General features: G+C 62.5%; 2 protein-coding genes and 1 non-coding gene across 7 annotated transcripts in view; 2 read left to right on the top strand and 1 right to left on the bottom strand.

Moving 5' to 3' along the window:
- AP1B1 (adaptor related protein complex 1 subunit beta 1) overlaps positions 1-6,233 on the top strand; it is a 28,640-nt gene extending 22,407 nt beyond the window's left edge. For all 4 annotated transcript variants that reach the window (XM_071815990.1, XM_065851243.2, XM_065851242.2 and 1 more), the window contains 6 exons: positions 901-1,046; positions 1,555-1,684; positions 2,318-2,402; positions 2,880-2,966; positions 3,582-3,736; positions 5,253-6,233. In XM_071815990.1, coding sequence (XP_071672091.1) covers positions 901-1,046; positions 1,555-1,684; positions 2,318-2,402; positions 2,880-2,966; positions 3,582-3,736; positions 5,253-5,327 — 678 coding nt within the window. In that variant the 3' untranslated portion in view covers positions 5,328-6,233. The remainder of the gene's footprint in view (positions 1-900; positions 1,047-1,554; positions 1,685-2,317; positions 2,403-2,879; positions 2,967-3,581; positions 3,737-5,252) is intronic.
- LOC136109387 (small nucleolar RNA SNORD125) lies at positions 1,131-1,234 on the top strand. Its single transcript, XR_010652489.1, has one exon. It is a non-coding gene; the product is annotated as a small nucleolar RNA SNORD125 (small nucleolar RNA).
- A 345-nt stretch (positions 6,234-6,578) lies between the features above and the next one.
- Positions 6,579-17,483, bottom strand: GAS2L1 (growth arrest specific 2 like 1). 2 transcript variants are annotated; one of them, XM_065851245.2, is made up of 6 exons: positions 17,255-17,483; positions 15,564-16,218; positions 13,440-13,547; positions 12,496-12,592; positions 11,206-11,485; positions 6,579-8,502 (listed from the first exon to the last, which is right to left on the bottom strand). In XM_065851245.2, the coding sequence occupies exons 2-6, from the start codon at positions 16,206-16,208 to the stop codon at positions 7,398-7,400; spliced, it is 2,235 nt and encodes a 744-aa protein (XP_065707317.1). In that variant the 5' UTR covers positions 16,209-16,218; positions 17,255-17,483; the 3' UTR covers positions 6,579-7,397. The 2 variants fall into 2 exon arrangements, with proteins under 2 accessions (XP_065707317.1, XP_071672092.1); XM_071815991.1 differs by lacking the exon at positions 17,255-17,483 and adding an exon at positions 17,006-17,085.
- Positions 17,484-17,811: the final 328 nt, after the last annotated feature.

Genomic DNA, 17,811 nt, shown 5'->3' with positions numbered 1-17,811 from the left:
TGGGGCGGTTCGGGGGGCAGAGACACCCATGTGCCTGCTCCATACTGCAGGGTGTCCTAGGGGGGTGGAAGACCTTCTTTTTGTGACATGGGTGTAAGACCTTCTTTTTGTGACATGGAGCAAGGGAAGAGATGGGAGTTGGTCTGCAGGTGGACATGATGTTCCGTGCTTGCCCAGTTGTGGGGAGCAAGGCGGAGGGGGGTCTGTGTGTTCCCTGAGGGACACAGAGCCCTGACCAGAGGGGACAGCCGGGATCTGTCGGTTCACAGCTCTGATTTTTGGGGCTGTGCTGTTTCACATGTGTGTGGTGAGGTTTAGAATCATAGAATTGCAGAGTAGTTTGGGTTGAAGGGCCCTTCCCAGCTCCCCCAGTGCCACCCCTGCCATGAGCAGGGACATCTTCACCAGCTCAGGTTGCTCAGAGCCCCCTCCAGCCTGGCCTGGGATGTCTCCAGGGATGGTTCATCCACCACCTCTCTGGCCAACCTGGGCCAGGCTCTCACCACCCTCAGGGCAACAATTTCTTCCTCACGTTTGGCCTGAATCTCTCTCCTTTAGTTTAAACCATCCCCCCTTGTCCTATCGCAACAGGCCCTTTTAAAAAGTCTGTCCCCATCTTTCTTATCAGCTCTTTTAAGTCCGGAAAAGTTGCAATAAGATCTCCCCTGAGCTTCTCTTCTCCAACTGAACACCCCAGCTCTCTCAGCTCTCCCCTCTCTCCAGAGGGGACACCCAGGATCTGTCGGGTCATGGCTCTGATTTTGGAGCCATCTGGGTGTCAGTAGCTGTGAAATGCCCCTGGTTTACAGATGAACACCCCGTGGGGCTCTGTCAGGCTGGAGAGCACCCAAGGGTTTGCTCTGGGTAAAACCCCAAGGGTTTCTTGTCTCCTTCCCATAGGTCTGGCTCCCTGCCATGAAAGCCAAGGGGCTGGAGATCTCTGGTACCTTCAGCCGGCAAGTGGGCTCCATCGCCATGGACCTGGTGCTCACCAACAAGGCTCTGCAGGTCATGTCCGACTTTGCCATCCAGTTTAACCGTAACAGGTGAGGTCAGGTCCCTCCTGGGCTGTGTAACACTGGTGAGCTCATCCCTGAAGTGGAAAAGGGTGGGAAGAAGGAGTTGTGAGCGCTGGGAACAACCTCACATGATGACCTGCTCTCTCTGATGGCTGTGGTGGTGATGAGCATCAACCCAAAGCCTCTAAGAAGTTGACTGAAGAGGCTGTTCCCGGGCTCTGACCACATCCTGTTACTTGTCCTCGTGCTGAACCAATGTTTCCTTTTCCCTCAAAGGGACAAAACAAAGGATGGGCCTCAGGGAACGATGCAGGAACATTAAAAATGGGTGTGGGTCTGTGTAGGAGGAAGGGGTGAGATTTTGGGGCTCCATATTATTGGTCCAACCTGGTGCTGGTCTGTACAGGATCAGCACGATGAGCTGGGGTGTCCTGGGGTCTGGGTGGAGGAAAGCAGGGAGTCCCAAGGTTGTCCCCTCTGCCATCGCCTGCTGTCCCCCACCCTGACCCCCTGCCCTGCTCGGGTGTCCCCACAGCTTTGGCCTGGCCCCGGCAGCTCCTCTGCAGGTCCACGCGCCTCTTGCCCCCAACCAGTCTGTGGAGATCTCCCTGCCGCTCAACACCGTCGGCTCTGTCATGAAGATGGACCCGCTGAACAACCTCCAGGTGGGGAACCCCGGGGGTGTCCCCTCCCCGGGGCTGGGGATGGGGCAGGGCTGTCCCGGGGTGAGCGTGCTCCCTCGGAGGAGGTGAGACAGCAGGAACTGGGCGAGAAGAAACTCCCAGCTCATCATCTCTGCTGTCAGAGCTCAGTCTGGCTCTGATTTGTCATCCAACTCGGTCTGGATGCCAGGGTGAGAGGAAACAGCCTCACGTTGCGCCAGGGGAGGTTGAGGTTGGATGTGGGGAGCAATTTCTTCCCCAAAGGGCTGTGGGGCATTGGAACAGGCTGCCCAGGGCAGTGCTGGAGTCACCATCCTGGAGGGTTGGACAGATGGACATGAGGTTCTCAGGACATGGGGCAGTGCCAGCGGTGGGTTATGGTTGGACTTGGTGAGCTTGAGGGGCTTTTCCAACCAAAATGATTCTGTGATGTCCCCTGTACACTGGGGACGGTGGCACACCGCACTGGCCTGCAGGATGGGGACGCTGGCAGCTCCAACTCCTGTCTGGCAGCTGCCAGACTCTTGCCTGCGATGTCACCCTTGCTGGGTGACACCCGGCTCAGGGGGGTTGGTGGGATGGGGTGAGATGCTTGCGACTCGAAGGTTTTCAAGTCCCCCTGTCCTTCCATCCCAGGTTGCAGTAAAAAACAACATTGATGTCTTCTACTTCAGCACCCTGTACCCACTGCACATCCTCTTCGTGGAGGACGGGAAGATGGGTGAGTCGGAGTGCAGGTGGCTGTGGCTCCTGCAAGATGTGCTTGTGCTGCCTGTCTGGAGGTGCCATCCCAGCTCCTGAAATCCTCCTGGCCGTGTTCCCAGCCCTGGGGACGGAGCGGGGAGCTGTGGGGAGCCAGATGGCCCTGGCAGTTGCAAACGGGGATGCTGCCACGCCAGCATGACTACCTGAGATGGCTTGAGCCACCTTCTAACTCCCCACTGCCAGGGAGAGCTTCACTCACTGCTTATTTTCCCTTCCCTGGTGTTCACCAGCCCCTTCCCCAAGCCAGCACGATCTGCTGACCCCTCAAAGCGGGCAGACTCGGGGTCAGACTGCCCTGGGGAAGCTGCTGGCGGGGTTGGCAGTGTGACATCTCGGTGACATGGCAGCGTGTGGCCTGTGTTGTAGCCACTTTGGGAGGTGGAGGGGATGGCTGGTCCTGGAGCTTCACCGATGGTTTTGCTCCTCGCTGCAGAGCGGCAGATGTTCCTGGCCACTTGGAAGGACATTCCTAACGAGAACGAGGTGCAGTTCCAGATCAAAGACTGTTCTCTCAGCGCAGGTGGGTCCTGACCCTGCAGAAGGACCCGGCTCAGCTCACAGCTGGTGACCAGTTCACCCAGTTATCCCAGCCCAGGCTGCGGGGAGGCGCGAGCTCCTTCCCATGTGCCAACCCTGCATCTCCAAAAGGGAGCTGCTGCTTTCCTTGATGTTAACTGGTTGTAGAAACTTGGCAGCTCCAGAGGTTCTCTACCTGCTGGGGACGTCCCCACTGTCAGGGACAGTTGCTGTGCCCCCTGTGGCACCCGTCTGGGACAGAGAAGCTGAACTGGCTCACTGGCAGCGTGGGCAGGAGCCAGGGCCAGGCTCCCTGGCGCCTCCCCGCACCCCCAGCTCTTTCTCCGGGAGATTTGGTGCCAAGTGGGACATGCACACCCAGGGAGGGGACAGCCAAGTCCTTTCAGTCCCACTGGCAGTGGTGAGCTGAGCTTTGTGGAGCGATAGAGCTCGGAGCTGTTGTCTGCCCTCCCCGGGGAGACCCAGGCTGAATAGAGCCCTTCTCACTGCGCGGGAACGGCGGGTTTTGGATGTGAGGAGAAGAAAGGGAGGAGGAGATGAGGCAGGAACGGGTCCAAGGGGTGTTCAGCCCCCACAGCAGCTCTCTCCTCCTGCACAGATGCTGTCAGCAACAAGCTCCAAGGCAGCAACATCTTCACCATCGCCAAGAGGAATGTGGAGGGTCAAGACATGCTCTACCAGTCCCTGAAGCTCACCAATGGCATCTGGGTGCTGGCGGAGCTCCGCATCCAGCCCAGTAATCCCAGCTTCACGGTACGGCCGGTCCCCTGCCTCCAAAACAGCCCCGAGCTGAGGCTGCTGCCCACCCTGCCTGCCCCGCTCTCTGCTCAGAGCCCGGGTTGGGCTGGGTGGTCCCACAGCCAGTCCGTGGTGGCAGAAACTCCCCAGCTGCTGTCACAGAATCACAGAAGGGTTTGGGTTGAAGGGACCTTCCCAGCTCCCCCAGTGCCCCCCCTGCCATGAGCAGGGACATCTTCACCAGCTCACGTTGCTCAGAGCCCCGTCCAGCCTGGCCTGGGATGTCTCCAGGGATGGTTCAGCCACCACCTCTCTGGCCAACCTGGGCCAGGCTCTCACCACCCTCAGGGGCAACAATTCCTTCCTCATGTCTGGCCTGGATCTCCCTCCTTTAGTTTAAAACCATCACTTGTCCTGTTGCAACAGCCCCTGCTGAAAACTCTGTCCCTGTCCCTCTGACAGGCACAGTTGCTGCCAGTCCCAGTGTCTGTCTCACATGGAGAGGTGACACGGTCTGTGCTCTACAGGAGGGCTCGGTGTCCCCTGGGCCACCCTCCTGGCAGCGGGGAGCACCATGGTGGCAGCAGCAGAAGGAAGGGAAATGCCCCAGCTCACCCATGCATCTCTGTTAAAATAAAAACCCCAATCCTGGCCCTTTTCTGGGGGCATCCCTGGCTGCAAACAACCTTGGAGCAGAGTTCTGTGCTCATCTCGGGCACAAGCCGCCCTGTCCCGTGTCCCCTGCCCTGTCCCCTCCCCACCTTCCTCGCAGCCTCTTTCCTTTGGGCTGGGACGCGCCGTGTCGCCTTGACTCACCTCTCTCTGTATCTCCATGCCTGCTGCCCTCCTGCCCTCGCTGCCTGCCCGCTCTTGCAGGATTTGGAGGTTAGCAGACTGGTTTTTACTGGGTAGCAGACTGGTTTTTGCCCCGGCTTCGCTCTGTCTCTGGCTGCTGCCTGATTCCTCCCCCCCCCCGATGTTTCCACCCGCCTGCGCTGCCCTGCCAGCCTCGGAGCTTTGTCGGAGGTGAATGTTTGGAGGGTCAGGGGGTGTTCCCACCACCCTCCTGGGTTCCCTTGGGCTGAGGAAACCTGCAAATCCTCATCCCAGAGGATTCCCCGCTGAGCCCTCCCCACTGGCCCGTGGGCTAAGTCATTTGAGTTTAAAGTAGTTTAATATTTAATCCGTGAGCAAATAAGCGAAGGGGACTTAGGAGAGGACGATGCCTTTAGGGGAACAGTTCACCCCCGAGCTCCAGGCGGTGAATCAAACCCAAGCACTGATGTGTGGCTGTGCCTGTCCTGCCCTCCCTGCCTGCGCTGCATGTGGATGTCTGTGCTCCTCGGCCAGCCGGGGGGAGCAGCGTTTGGGGTGTTTATCTTGCTTTTATCCGGCCGAAGTAAGGAGCTGGGGTCACCCCTGCCCCGTGCCGGGGGACGCTGCAGCATGCAGGGCTTTGTGCTTTGGGGCTGGTGGCTTCACAATGTAGAACACGGTGCCATGAACCCCCTCTCCTCCTCTCTCCCCGCAGTTGTCCCTGAAATGCCGAGCGCCCGAGGTGTCCCAGTACGTGTACCAAGCCTACGAGACCATCCTGAAGAACTGAGGTGCAGCCCATCCTCCTCCTCCTCCTCTCCCTTTCCTGCCCGAGGACGCGGGGCAGGACCTGTGTGCATGTCTCCTCTCTGTCCTGCCGAGGAACCAGCCCCGGGGCCCCAAAAACAGAGCCGCTGCTCCCATCTCCGGGGGGCTGGGGAGGGCAGGGGTGTCCCCTGTCCCTGCATCCCTGTGCAAGTCTGTGTGAGTGATGCCGTGTCCTTCTTGCTGATGTTGCCCCACCAAGAGCCCTGTTTCACTCTCCAGATCCCAGTGACTGTTTTTGGACCGGGGTGGGGGGGCCCTTTTCTCCTCCCCTTCGTGTTGCCCACCCTGCAGCAATCCCCCTCCCCACTGGTGTCTGCCCAGGGTGGGGTCTGGGGAAGGGTTCAGCACTTCTCAGCCCTGGGAAGCCTGTTTGGTCCTGGGGTTGGGGCTTCGTCCTCCCCCCGTGGCAGTTCCTGCCTCTCCCTGGTGTTGTCCCCAAGTTCAGGAGAGCCCTGGGTGACCCCCCCATCCCTCTGGGAGGGTCTCCCCCCATGGGAGCTGTTCCCAAAGGTCCCAGAAGGGCTTGAGGATCTCAAATTTGCGCCTCTACTTACAAGTGCAGTTAAAAAAGGGCTTTTCCAGCCCCTGCAGTGGGGCCAGGAGGGCTCCGAGCATCAACTCATGCTGCCCTCACCCCTCCCCAGCCCCACGGCTCCCTCTGCTCCCCGCTGTCACCCATGGGTGCCGGAGAGGACGTGCCACCTTCTCCTGCGGTGACACTGCTCCTGTCCACCCCCCCCAAATAAAGCCATGGGTTACCCCTAACTAGAAGCGTTCAGTGCAGGAAATCTCTAATATATAAAATATAGATAAATTGTATGTTCACTTGTTTTAAGCGAACATTGAATAAAGGTGACATCTGCCCACAGAGCTGCTGTCGGGTGGGTTACCCCCAGCTTGGTGACCCCCAGGGATGCTGTGAGCTCCCTCCCTGCAGTGTCCTGCCCTGGGGTTGGGGACAAGACTGAGGTCCCCAGGAGGTGACAGCCCTGTCCCCAGCTCTGCTCCAGGACCCCAGGCAGGGCGTTGGCACCACCAGCCCCACTGCCAGGGGAGGTGAGTGGTGGGGACCACAGGGGACACCCTGCTTTGGGAACTCCTGGTGTCACAGCAGGGTGGCCACCACCAGCAGGTCTGGAGCCCATGGTGACCCACAACCTGCCCAGCCATGGTTCTGTGTCCCCCACCTGCCCGCAGGACAGACAACTGGATGTGGTGGTTTCAGCTCTGTTGGTCTTTACTGGCTTGGGGTGCACACAGGGGAGGGGGCCACGGTGGCCTGGGCAGGGACCTCCATGCACAGCCCTGTCCCACCTTGGGGACATCAGCATGCTAATGACAACCCAACTGGTGAGGGCTGTTGGGTGCTGGAGAGGAAGAAGAGACCCCCCTGCCCCAAAATAGAGGTTGTTACATCAAGCTGCATGTCCCCAAGTCATCTCAGATGAGAGGAGAAGAGGGAGAGGAGAGGAGGAGAAAGAAAGCGGCAGCCAAAAGGAGAACATGATATGAAGAGAAGGCAGCCATGAAGAGAATGTGGTGAAGGAAGACGGGAAGAGACAATGACATGAAAAGATGACTGGAAGGCAAAAAAAAAGGAGAAGGATGAGAAGAGGAGCAAATGCCATGAAGATATCAAGAGGAGGAGAAGGCCGAGAAGAGAGGATGACAAAAAGAAAAGATGGAGAAGAGCTGGTTGCTCTCCAACCTTATTCCCAAGCGGCTGGGACACAACTTTCTGCTCTGGCCACCATCACCATGACCATGTCATGGCCACCATCCCTGGAGCTGCTCTCCATGGGGACCGGGGTGCACCCTGGGCGCTCTGCACCCCCCTGGGGCTGGGGGCTCCTGGCAGAGCCCAACCACCTGCCAACAGTCACCGAGTCCTGACTCCCTGGCCACCTTGGCCCATGGCCTGGCTGGGGCCTCTCCGTGCAGGTGCCATCACCAGCAGCAGCTCCATGATGTCCCCATGGAGTCCTGGGGGCTTCTCCCCATTCTGCCACCCATGGCCACCAAGCTGGGTGTCTCACGGCCAGTTGTCCTCATCCAGCACCCCATGCTCATGGGGACCCCAGGAAAGGACACTCTGCAGAGCCCCCCAGGGCTGGGGGTGGCCGGGAGGGGCTTGGGGGGGTGCTGCCCCATAGCCCCGTGGGGTGGGGATCCTGGACGGCTTCTTGTGGGGCTGCGTGTCCAGACGGGGCTTGGCCCGGGGGCGCGGGGACATGGGGGGGATGGAAGGCATCAGGGGGGTGCCCACCAGGGCGGGGGGCGGCTCCTCCAGCTCCTCCTCCCCCACCGCCCAGTCGGTGTCGGACTCGGGCCCCCCCCGGGTGTTCCAGGGGGCCGGGAAGCAGCTGCTCTCGTCGGAGGAGCTGGAGAGGACAGTCCGGAGCCCCGTGTCCCCCAGCCCGGGGGTCACCGCGCCCGGGGTGGGGCCGCCCCCGTTGCCGCTCCGCCGGGTGTCCTCGGCGGGGGGGCCCTGCTTGCCGAACACGCTGAGCGAGGAGGACGAGGAGCTGGACGAGCAATAAGCCGAGTCGGCGGGTACCGGGGCGGGCAGCGGGGGGGTCTCCCCAACCTCCAGCTCCGCCATGAGCCGCGTGTTGGCCAAAAACTCCTCCTCCAGCCGCCGGAACAGCCGCTGCTCCTGCCCGGGCTCCAGCGGCGCCCGCAGCCGCCGGCCCAGCTCCTCCAGCTCCCGCTGCAGCTCCTCCCCGGGACCCCCGTCCCCGGGACCCCCGCCCAGGGAGCAGCGGCGCCGGGGGGCGGCGGGCCGGGCCGGGGGGCGGCCGCGGGCCGGGCTGGCGGGCCGGGGGGGCTCTGCCCGCGCCCACGAGTGCTGCCCGTCCCGCCGGCGGCTGATGAGCAGCAGCGGCTGCGGCCCCGGGGAGCCCCCGGAGGGGCCGTGGCTGCGGGCCCGGGGGGCAGCTCGGCCGGGGCCGTTGGGGACCCGGGAACGGCCGCGCTCCTCCAGAGCCGCCCGGGGAGGCTGCGGGGGGGCCCCCCGGGAAGGGTCTCGGCGGCGCGGGGGTGCCCCGTCCCGCGGGCCCGGGGGCGCGCTCTGCGCCGAGGACGCGGAGGAGTCGCTGTCGCCGGAGCAGCGGCGGGAGCGGGCGGGGTCCCGGGGCCTGGGGGAGAGCAGGGATGGGGGCGGCGCACAGCCCGGGGCACCCCACAGTGCACACCCCGGTGCACCGGCATCGTCACCCCCGTTACAGACTCACTGAACACCCCGCTGCCCCCCATTGCACACCCCTATTGCACACCCCCCCGCATTGCACACCCCTATTGCACACCCCCTCCCTATTGCACACCCCCCCCATTGCACACCCCTATTCCACACCCCCCCCGCATTGCACACCCCTTCCTATTGCACACCCCCTCCTATTGCACACCCCCTTAGCACCCAGCATTGCAAACCCCGTCACATAACCCCTTGTAAACCCTCCCATTGCACTCCCCCATTGCACTCCCACTTGCCTCCCATTTGCTCCCCCATTGTCCCCCACTGCACACCCATTATACCCCCCATGTGCCCCCCCGATGCAGACCCCACTGCACCCCATTGCCTATTTACCCCCCATTGTGCCTCATTTTCACCCTGTTGTGTCCCATTTCCCCCCCCATTGTCTCCATTTCCCCCCGCCTTTTCCTCATTGCACCACTGCCCCCATTGCAGCCTCCCCCATTGCACACCCATTGTGCCCATCTGCCCCCCCCCCCTTTTCCTCATTGCACCACTGCCCCCATTGCAGCCTCCCCCATTGCACACCCATTGTGCCCATCTGCCCCCCCCCCCTTTTCCTCATTGCACCATTGCCCCCATTGCAGCCCCCCCAGTGCATACCCATTATCCCCATTTCCCCCCCCTTTTCCTCATTACACCATTACCCCAATTGCAGCCCCCCAGTGCATACCCATTATCCCCATTGCACCCCTCCATTGCCCCCCATTATCCCCATTGCAGCCACCCCACTGCACACCCATTGTCCCCATTTATCACCACTGTCCCCATTGCCACCTATTCTGCCCCCCATTGCAGCCCCCATTGACCCCCACTGCCCCTCCATTGCACTCCCCATTGCAGACCCCACTGTCCCCATTGCCCACCACTTTTCCCCATCGCACCATTGCCCCCGTTATCCCCACTGCAGCCCCCCAACATTGCACATCCATTGTACCACCCCATCGCCTCCATTTGCCCCCCCACTTTTCCCCATTGCACACCCATTGCACCATTGCCCCCCATCATCCCCATTGCAGCCAACCCATTGCCACCCATTCCACGCCCCACTGCAGACCACACTGCCCCCCCACTGCACCCCAATTTGCTCCTCTATTACTCCTGTTATCTCTATTGTAGCCCCCTACATTGTCCCCCATTATCCCCATTCCAGTCCCCCATTTTCCCCCTTCTCCCCATTCATCACCATTTTCCCCATTGCACCCCCATTGTCCCAAGTTCCCTCATTTGCCACCCCCACTTTTCCCCATTGCACACGCATTGTATCCCCCATTGCATGATTGCCCCCCATCGCCCCCCATTATCTCCACTGCAGCCAACTCATCGCCACGCATTCTGCCCCCCAATTTGCCCCTCCATTCCACTCCCCCATTGCACTCTCCATTGTCCCCCATTATCCCTATTGCAGCCCCCCACTGTCCCCCCTTGTCCCCATTCATCACCATTGTCCCCACTGCCACCCCACTGTCACAATTGCCCCCATTTGCCCGCCCCACTTTTCCCCATTGCACACCCATTGCACCATTGCCCCCCATCATCCCCATTGCACCATTGCCCCCCATTATCCCCATTGCAACCAACCCATTGCCACCCCCCCACTGCAGACCACATTGCCCCCCCACTGCACCCCAATGTGCTCCTCTATTCCATCCCCATTGCACTCTCCATTACCTCCATTATCCCTATTGCAGCCCCCCCATTGTCCCCCATTGTCACCATTCCAGCCCCCCATTTTCTCCCTTGTCCCCCTTCATCACCATTGCCCCCATTGTCCCAATTGCCCCCCCACTTTTCCCCATTGCACACCCATTGTACCCCCCCATTGCACCATTGCCCCCACTATCCCCCCTGCAACCAACCCATCGCCACCCATTCCACTCCCCCATTGCCCTCCAATTTGCCCCTCCATTCTACTCCCCATTGTCCCTATTGCAGCACCCCCATTGTCCCCATTCATCACCATTGTCGCCATTGCCACCCCGTTGTCCCAACTGCCCTCATTTGCCCCCCCACTTTTCCCCACTGCACCATTGCCCCCCATCATCCCCATTGCACCCTCCATCCCCCCCATTATCCCCATTGCACCCAACCCATCGCCACCCATTCCACCCCCCATTGCCCCCCAATTTGCCCCTCCATTCCACTCTCCCATTGCACTCTCCATTATCCCCCATTGTCCCCCCTTGTCCCCATTCATCATCATTGTCCCAATTGCCCCCATTTGCCTGCCCCACTTTTCCCCATTGCACACCCATTGCCCCCATCATCCCCACTGCAGCCAACCCATTGCCACCCATTCCACCCCCTCGATTTGCTCCTCTATTCCACCCCCACTGCACTCTCCATTACCCCCCATTATCCCTATTGCAGCCCCCGCATTGTCCCCCCTTGTCCCCATTTATCACCATTGTCCCCCTCCACGAGGAAAAAGGCCTCAGCCCCACGGCAGGCCCCAGCCCCACGGCGGGGCGAACGCCCCGCCGTGGGGCTGGGGCCTGCCGTGGGGCTGAGCAGCTGTGGGTTCCCCATTGCGCTTCCATCCCCTGTCCCCACCATTGTCCCCCCACAGCACCCATGGGTGCCCTACCTGATCCCCCCAGCCACCCGTGGCTCCATGGGGCTCCTCGAAGGGCTGGCAGACCCGGACGGGGGTCCCAGACCCCCTCCCCTTGGGGGCAACCCATCGTGCTTGGCACCGGTCTGTGGCTTCGGGATGTCCCCAAGGACCTTCTGTTGGTGGCCACCACGCTCTGTCCTGTTGTCCCCAACACGGGGCCGGCGGGGGGTGCTGGGGCTGGGGGAGAAGCTGCGGGGAGCTGGTTTCTGGGGGGAGAAGCCGGGGGTGCGGGGCTGGGGCAGGCGGTGAGCTGGAAATGGAGATGTGGTGGGTCAGGGTGGGGGGAAGCTCTTGTCACCCACCTTTTCTACCCTGGGGTTTCCCAAGTTAATCAATTTGGCCAAAACCAGGTTTTGACTCATGCACTGATTTGTTTCCCCTATCAGCCGGATCAGTGCCCCAGCCCAGTGAAACGTGGTGAGGGGGGGTGACAGGCTGAGAGTTGGGTGGGGAAAAATGTAATGAAATAGAACAAGGGCAAGTGTAGAGTCTTGAATTTGGGCAGGAACAACCCCAGGTTCCAGTGTAAGTTGGGGAATGACCTATTAGAGAGCAGTGTAGGGGAAAGGGACCTGGGGGTCCTGGGGACAGCAGGGTGACCATGAGCCAGCACTGGGCCCTTGTGGCCAGGAAGGCCAATGGGACCTGGGGTGGGTTAGAAGGGGGTGGTCAGTAGGTCAGAGAGGTTCTCCTGCCCCTCTGCTCTGCCCTGGGGAGACCACACCTGGAATATTGTGTCCAGTTGTGGCCCCTCAGTTCCAGAAGGACAGGGAACTGCTGGAGAGAGTCCAGCGCAGCCACCAAGATGCTGAAGGGAGTGGAGCATCTCCCGTGTGAGGAAAGGCTGAGGGAGCTGGGGCTCTGGAGCTGGAGAAGAGGAGACTGAGGGGGGACTCATTCCTGGGGATCAATATGGAAAGGGGCAGTGTCAGGAGGATGGAGCCAGGCTCTTCTGGGTGACAACAGTGACAGGACAAGGGGCAATGGGTGCAAACTGGAACACAGGAGGTTCCACTTAAAGATGAGAAGAAATTTGTTCCTGGTGAGGGTGTCAGAGCCTGGCCCAGGCTGCCCAGGGAGGTTGTGGAGTCTCCTTCTCTGCAGACATTCAAACCCGCCTGGACACCTTCCTGTGGAACCTCAGCTGGGTGTTCCTGCTCCATGGGGGATTGCACTGGATGAGCTTTCCAGGGCCCTTCAACCCCTGACATTCTGGGATTCTGCGACATGGGCCATGGGGGGTTCCCTGGGGACACTCACCAAGGGAGGAGCAGCGACACGGGTCGTGCTTGTCCAGGTAATGTTCCAGTGTGTCCCAGCCACCACCAACACGCACCATCACGTGGCTCCTCAGCACCTGGGGACAGTCCTGCCCGTCACCCTGCCTGGTCCCCATTGCACACCCATTGTACCTCCTCATTTGCCCCCAGCTGCCCCCCGTTTCCACCCCATTGTCTCCCATTCGCCTCCCCATTGTGCCATATTGCACCCCCATTGTCCCCATTGCACACCTACTGTCCCCATTTATCACTATTGTCCCCATTGCACCCCCCACTGCAAACCCCATTGGCCCTCCACTGTGTCCCCATTGCCCCCCATTGCCTATTTGCCCCCACATTGCCCCCCAATTTCCACCCTGTTGTCTCCCATTTGTCCCCTCATCGTCACCCCGTTGTCCCCATTTGCCCCTCGCTTTTCCCCATTGCACACCCATTGCAGTCCCTCATTGCACACCCATTGTCCCCATTTATCACCATTTTCCCCGCTGCAGCCCACTGATTTCCCATTTGCCCCCCACTGCACACCCATTGTACCCCCATTTCCACCCCATTGCCCCCCACTTTTCCCCATTGCACACCCACTGGACCCCCTCATTTGACCCCACATTGCCTCGCCATTACGCTCCACACTTTTCCCCATTGTACCTCCCATCGCACCATTGCCCCCCGTTGCCCCCCATTCCACCGCCCCATTGCCCATCACCCTGCCAGGCCCCCAGGACATGGCCAAACCCCCCTGACTCCTGGGGGTGCAGCTACACACAGTGGCCATGAACAACCCCCCGGGTCCCCAGCGTGGGGCAGCTTATGGGGAACCCACCCTCCAATGGGGTCCCTTGGGTCCCCACTGCACTGAGGGGCGGGGGAGGAGGAGTGCGGGGGGTCCCGGTGCTGGGGGGACAATGGGGTGAGCGATGCTCTTACCCGGACAAAGATGAGGGTGCTGGAGTCGCCCACTTTGTATTTGCCCTCGGAGACCTTGACCATGGGGAACTGGGAGGGGCAGGAGCAGCAGCCCAGGATCTCCCGCACCTGTGGCACAGAGGGGAGGGCTCCGTGGGGCGTGGACCCCAACTATAGGGGTCCTGGGGGGCTTCCCACAGACACCCCCAGCAGGCTGAGAACGGGCACAACTCGCTTCACCTGCTGCCAGCACCGCTCCATGGAGCCCACCCACTGCAGGACCCCCGGTGTGGGGGGCTCAGAGCTGCCCCAAAACTGGGTGGGAGGAGCCTTGCTAATCCCCCACACAGGGGATTTGCCCCCCAAGACCCCGCTATGGGGCAGGGACCCCACAGCCATCAACAAGAAAAGGGTAAAGTCCCTTTTTGGTTTTGCCCCCCAAAAATCTTCAACATCTGGCACCACTGAAAAGCCAAAGGGAGGGTTTGGGGGGCCACACGGGGGACCCCCCATCGGCGTGGGGCTGCAGGACCGTGCTGCCCGTTCCCTGCCCGTTCCCTGCCCGCCCGCGCTGGCTGACGTCAGGGATTAGGCCGGTTGCCATGGGGGGCCGCGGGGCCGCGTCCTGCCCGGGACGGGGACAGCGAGGGGGGGGTTATTAAAATAACGTTCCGTTTTCTTTCAGTTCTGCTTTCTGCCCGTCGCAGGGTCCTGCAGGGCAGGATGCGGCCGCTCCCGCTCCCGTCCGGGTACCAGCCGGGTGACAAGGTCAGCGCTACCCGGGGAAACTGAGGCACGGCGGGGGGGCTCCTGACCCTGCTGCCATCCCGGGGGGGCGCAGGGACCCGCCGGGCCGGATCCGGCACCGTCAGGCTCCTCCCCGGCTCCAGCGCTGCCCATAAAAGCCGATGGCGAGGAATTACGCAGCCCGGAAAAATGCAGCCAGGCTTGGCAGCGCCGGGCTGGGGGGCTGGGGGGGTTTGGGGGGGCAGCAGTGGAGGGGGGGCCCCCGCTTTGCAGTGGCACTGGGGGTGTGGGGGGTGCAGGATGCTCCCCCCCTTCCCGAGTATGGCTGCTGTGACTTAATGAGGAATCGGGGTTTCAATTAAAAAATGGCTTTGAGCTTAGGGAGTCAGGGGAGGGCAGACCCCCCCGGCCCCCCCGTGTGTGTCCCCCCCCGGGTCACCCCTCCCATCCCTGCACTAATCCGCTGCCTCGTGCGCGGGCCGGATCCTGCACCCAGCGCAGCGTTAATCCCTCCTGAGCCTCCCGGGTGGGGGGGTCCCTGCACCCCCGCTCATGGAGGGGACACCCCCCAACACCCCAAATGGTGGCCGTGAGCAGCCGGGTGTCCCCATGTCCCTCTGTCTGTCCCAGGGACACCAGCCCAAGGTGCTGGGAGGAGAAGTGGCAGATGGGGCAGGAGCAGGTTCCCAGGGTGGGGACACTGTGTCCCCCCACTGTGGGGTGGAAGTGGTGGGGCGGAGGTGACACCTGTGTCCCCCCTGTGATGATGGTCACGGCCACCAGGATAACCTGTGGGAGGCTCCACAGGGCACTGGGGCCTGGCTGGGCGGTCAAGGACCTCCCACGGGCCATGGAGAGCCTGGTGGGTGGAGAAAGACGTCCCATGGGCTGGGCAGAGAGGATGGACCATAGAGATAGACAGGACCTCCTATGGACCATAGAGGCCTTGTTGGGTGGACAGACAGGACCTCCTATGGACCACAGAGCACCCGTTGGGTAAACAGACAGGACCTCCTATGAACCATAGAGGCCTCACTGGGTAGACAGACAGGACCTCCTATGGAGCACTGAGGCCTCATTGGGTGGACAGAGAGGACCTCCCATGGAGCATAGAGTACCATGTTGGGTGGACAGAAAGGACTTCCCATGGGCCATAAAGACATACAGGCCCTCCCTATGGACCATAGAGCACCCACTGGATGGACAGACAGGACCTCCTATGGACCACAGAGAACCCGTTGGGTGGACAGACAGGACCTCCTATGGACCATAGAGAACCCACTGAGTGGACAGACAGGCCCTCCCATGGGCCATAGAGACACACAGATGCTCCCATGGACCACAGAGCACCCATTAAGTGGACAGACAGACCCCGAGGCTCCCAGGGGAGCGTCTCACCAGCTCATCCAGGTTCTTCAGGTCGCAGAGGGCGATGGGCCGGGCCCGGCCAGGGTAGGGTGATGCCTGGTGGTCCCGGATCTCCTGGCGTGTTCCCAGCACGCCAAAGGTCATTTGGTCCCTCATCTCCTCCTCGATCTCCTCCTCCATCTGGATCAGCATGGGGGCCAGCATGCCAAACTTGGAGCCCCTCCTGGCCACCTCCAACAAGCAGAGGACAAAGTTCTTCTCATTCTTCTTCAGCACCAAGTCGTTGGTCTCGAACATGAGGACGTCCTGGATGCCGAGGTCCTGCCGGCACCACTGGATGAAGTTGGAGACGTTATCCCGGGCGACGAAGGAACCGGGCGCCACGTTCTTGGCTTGGAAGACGACCTCGTTCTGGGGGACGCGCATGCGGGCGGCCACCTCGGGGTGCCGCTGCTGGAAGTCCAGGGCGGTGCGGTTGACGTTGTTGGCGTGGCGGCAGAGGTGACAGCCCGTCTCCAGGCTCTCCAGGAAGGTGTCCACCTGGATGTCCAGGTCATAGAGGGTGTTGAACCACTCGGCCAGGTCCTCCTTCATGGCCTCCAGGTACTCCTCGCTGGAGCGGAAGGGACGGATGCTCTTGGAGGCGGCCGACTGGATGTGGCTGGGGTCGGCCATAGTGAGATCCCTGCGGGGTGGGGGGACAACAGGCACCATTATGGGCAGGCAACGCCCCCCCAGCTTGTCCCCAAGCAGTTTGGCCACCTGGTGTCCCTCCCCCAAGCCCTGGTGACCCCTGTGTGCCTCAGTTTCCCCCACCCCTTACCTGTGGGCAGGAGGGTCACCACCACCTCCTGAACCTGCCCGTCCCCTGCCAGGACCTGCAGCACCAGCACCGTGTGTCCCCAACACCCTGTGTCCCCCCACCCTGTGTTCCCTCTACCCTGTGTGTCCCCGCACCTATGTCCCCAACCTTGTGTCCCCTGCAACCCAGATCCCTTCCACCCCTTGTCCCCCCCACTCCACGTGCTCCCCATCCCATGTCCCCCCACATCCCCACCCTGGGTTAATGAGTCACTTGTCACCGATCCCCCCCCAGCCCCCGCTGTGGGAATGCAGCAGAGCAGCACCCCCGCTGCCACCCCCACAAAAGCTGCCCAGTCATGGTGGGTGTCACCACCCCGGTGTCACCATCGTGGGAGCAGGTGACACCCCCACGGACCGCGGCTGCCCCGGGGGGTCACTGGGCCCCAGCGTTCAGCAATGATGGGGGGGTGGGTGCATCCGGGGGGGTCCCTGCCCTCCCCAGTTGGGGGTAAAGAGCTGGTGCCCCCGCCCCGTGCTGGGGGGAGCCCAGTGACCCCCCCGTTGCTGCCCCCCCGCCCTGGGGGGTCCTTTCCCGTGGGGGTGTCACTGCACAGTGGGGGGGGCCTGCGGAGGGGGACTGTTGTCTCTGCCGGGGGGTGTATCTATACCCGGGGGTGCCCCCTTCCCTTGGGGGGTGTCTCTCTCTCGGGGGTTCCTCTCTGCCGGGGGGGTCTCCTGCGCGGGGGGGCCCTTCCCCGGGGCGGGCGGTCCGTCCGTCCGTCTGTCTGGGGGGGGGTGAGGGGCAGCACCTGCGCGGCAGATGCCGCAAACTTACGCGGGCGACATGCGGGGGGGGACACGGGGGGTGCACAGACACAGGGCCCCCCCCACAGCCCATCCCACCCCCCCGCACTCACCGCCGGTCCGCGCTCCGCTACCGCCGGGCCGGGCCGCGCCGCCCGCCCGCTCCCCGCTCCGGGCCGGGCCGCGGCTCTGAGCGCCGGGGGGGCCCCGCCGCCGCCGCCCGGCCCCGCGCTGCCCCCGCCGCCATCCGGAGGGGCCGGGACCGGGACCGGGAGCGGAGCGGAGCGGAGCGCAGAGCGGCCGCCGCCCGCCCGCAGCCCCGCGCTGCCGCTGCCGCCGCCGCCGCGCCCCGGCCGGGAAGTTGGAGGCGGCCCAGAAAGGGCCGGGACGGGAGCGGCGGGCGGGGGGGCGGGGACGGGCCCACACGCGGGACACGGACACGGGGCGGGGGCACGTAGAGCGACACACAGACACAGCGACACAGACACAGCGACACCCCCCCAAGCCCGGGTGGGGTTTGACACGGGGGGGATCACACACCCCCAGTTGGAGCTGCCCCCGCCCAGGATCGGGCCCTTCGCACAGCTCCCACTGGGGGCACTGAGACACGGGGGGATGACACGGGAGCGGGTTCCCGCGGGGGGGACGCTCTCAAGGAGGCCAGCAGTGG

Source organism: Patagioenas fasciata, chromosome 17 (genome assembly GCF_037038585.1).
Source record: "Patagioenas fasciata isolate bPatFas1 chromosome 17, bPatFas1.hap1, whole genome shotgun sequence".
Lineage (NCBI taxonomy): Eukaryota > Metazoa > Chordata > Aves > Columbiformes > Columbidae > Patagioenas > Patagioenas fasciata.
This window is presented reverse-complemented; position numbering and strand designations above follow the sequence as displayed.

Bases quoted from the DNA above. Each gene is read 5' to 3' on its own strand.
- GAS2L1 (XM_065851245.2), bottom strand. From the start codon at position 16,208: ATGGCCGACCCCAGCCACATCCAGTCGGCCGCCTCCAAGAGCATCCGT. The intron at 11,486-12,495 runs GTGAGTGTCCCC...CTCCATTTCCAG, and splicing joins GTGTCGCTGCTCCTCCCTTG to CTCACCGCCTGCCCCAGCCC. The intron at 8,503-11,205 runs GTAGGGCACCCA...GCTCTCCCCCAG, and splicing joins CGGGTGGCTGGGGGGATCAG to GCCCCGGGACCCCGCCCGCT.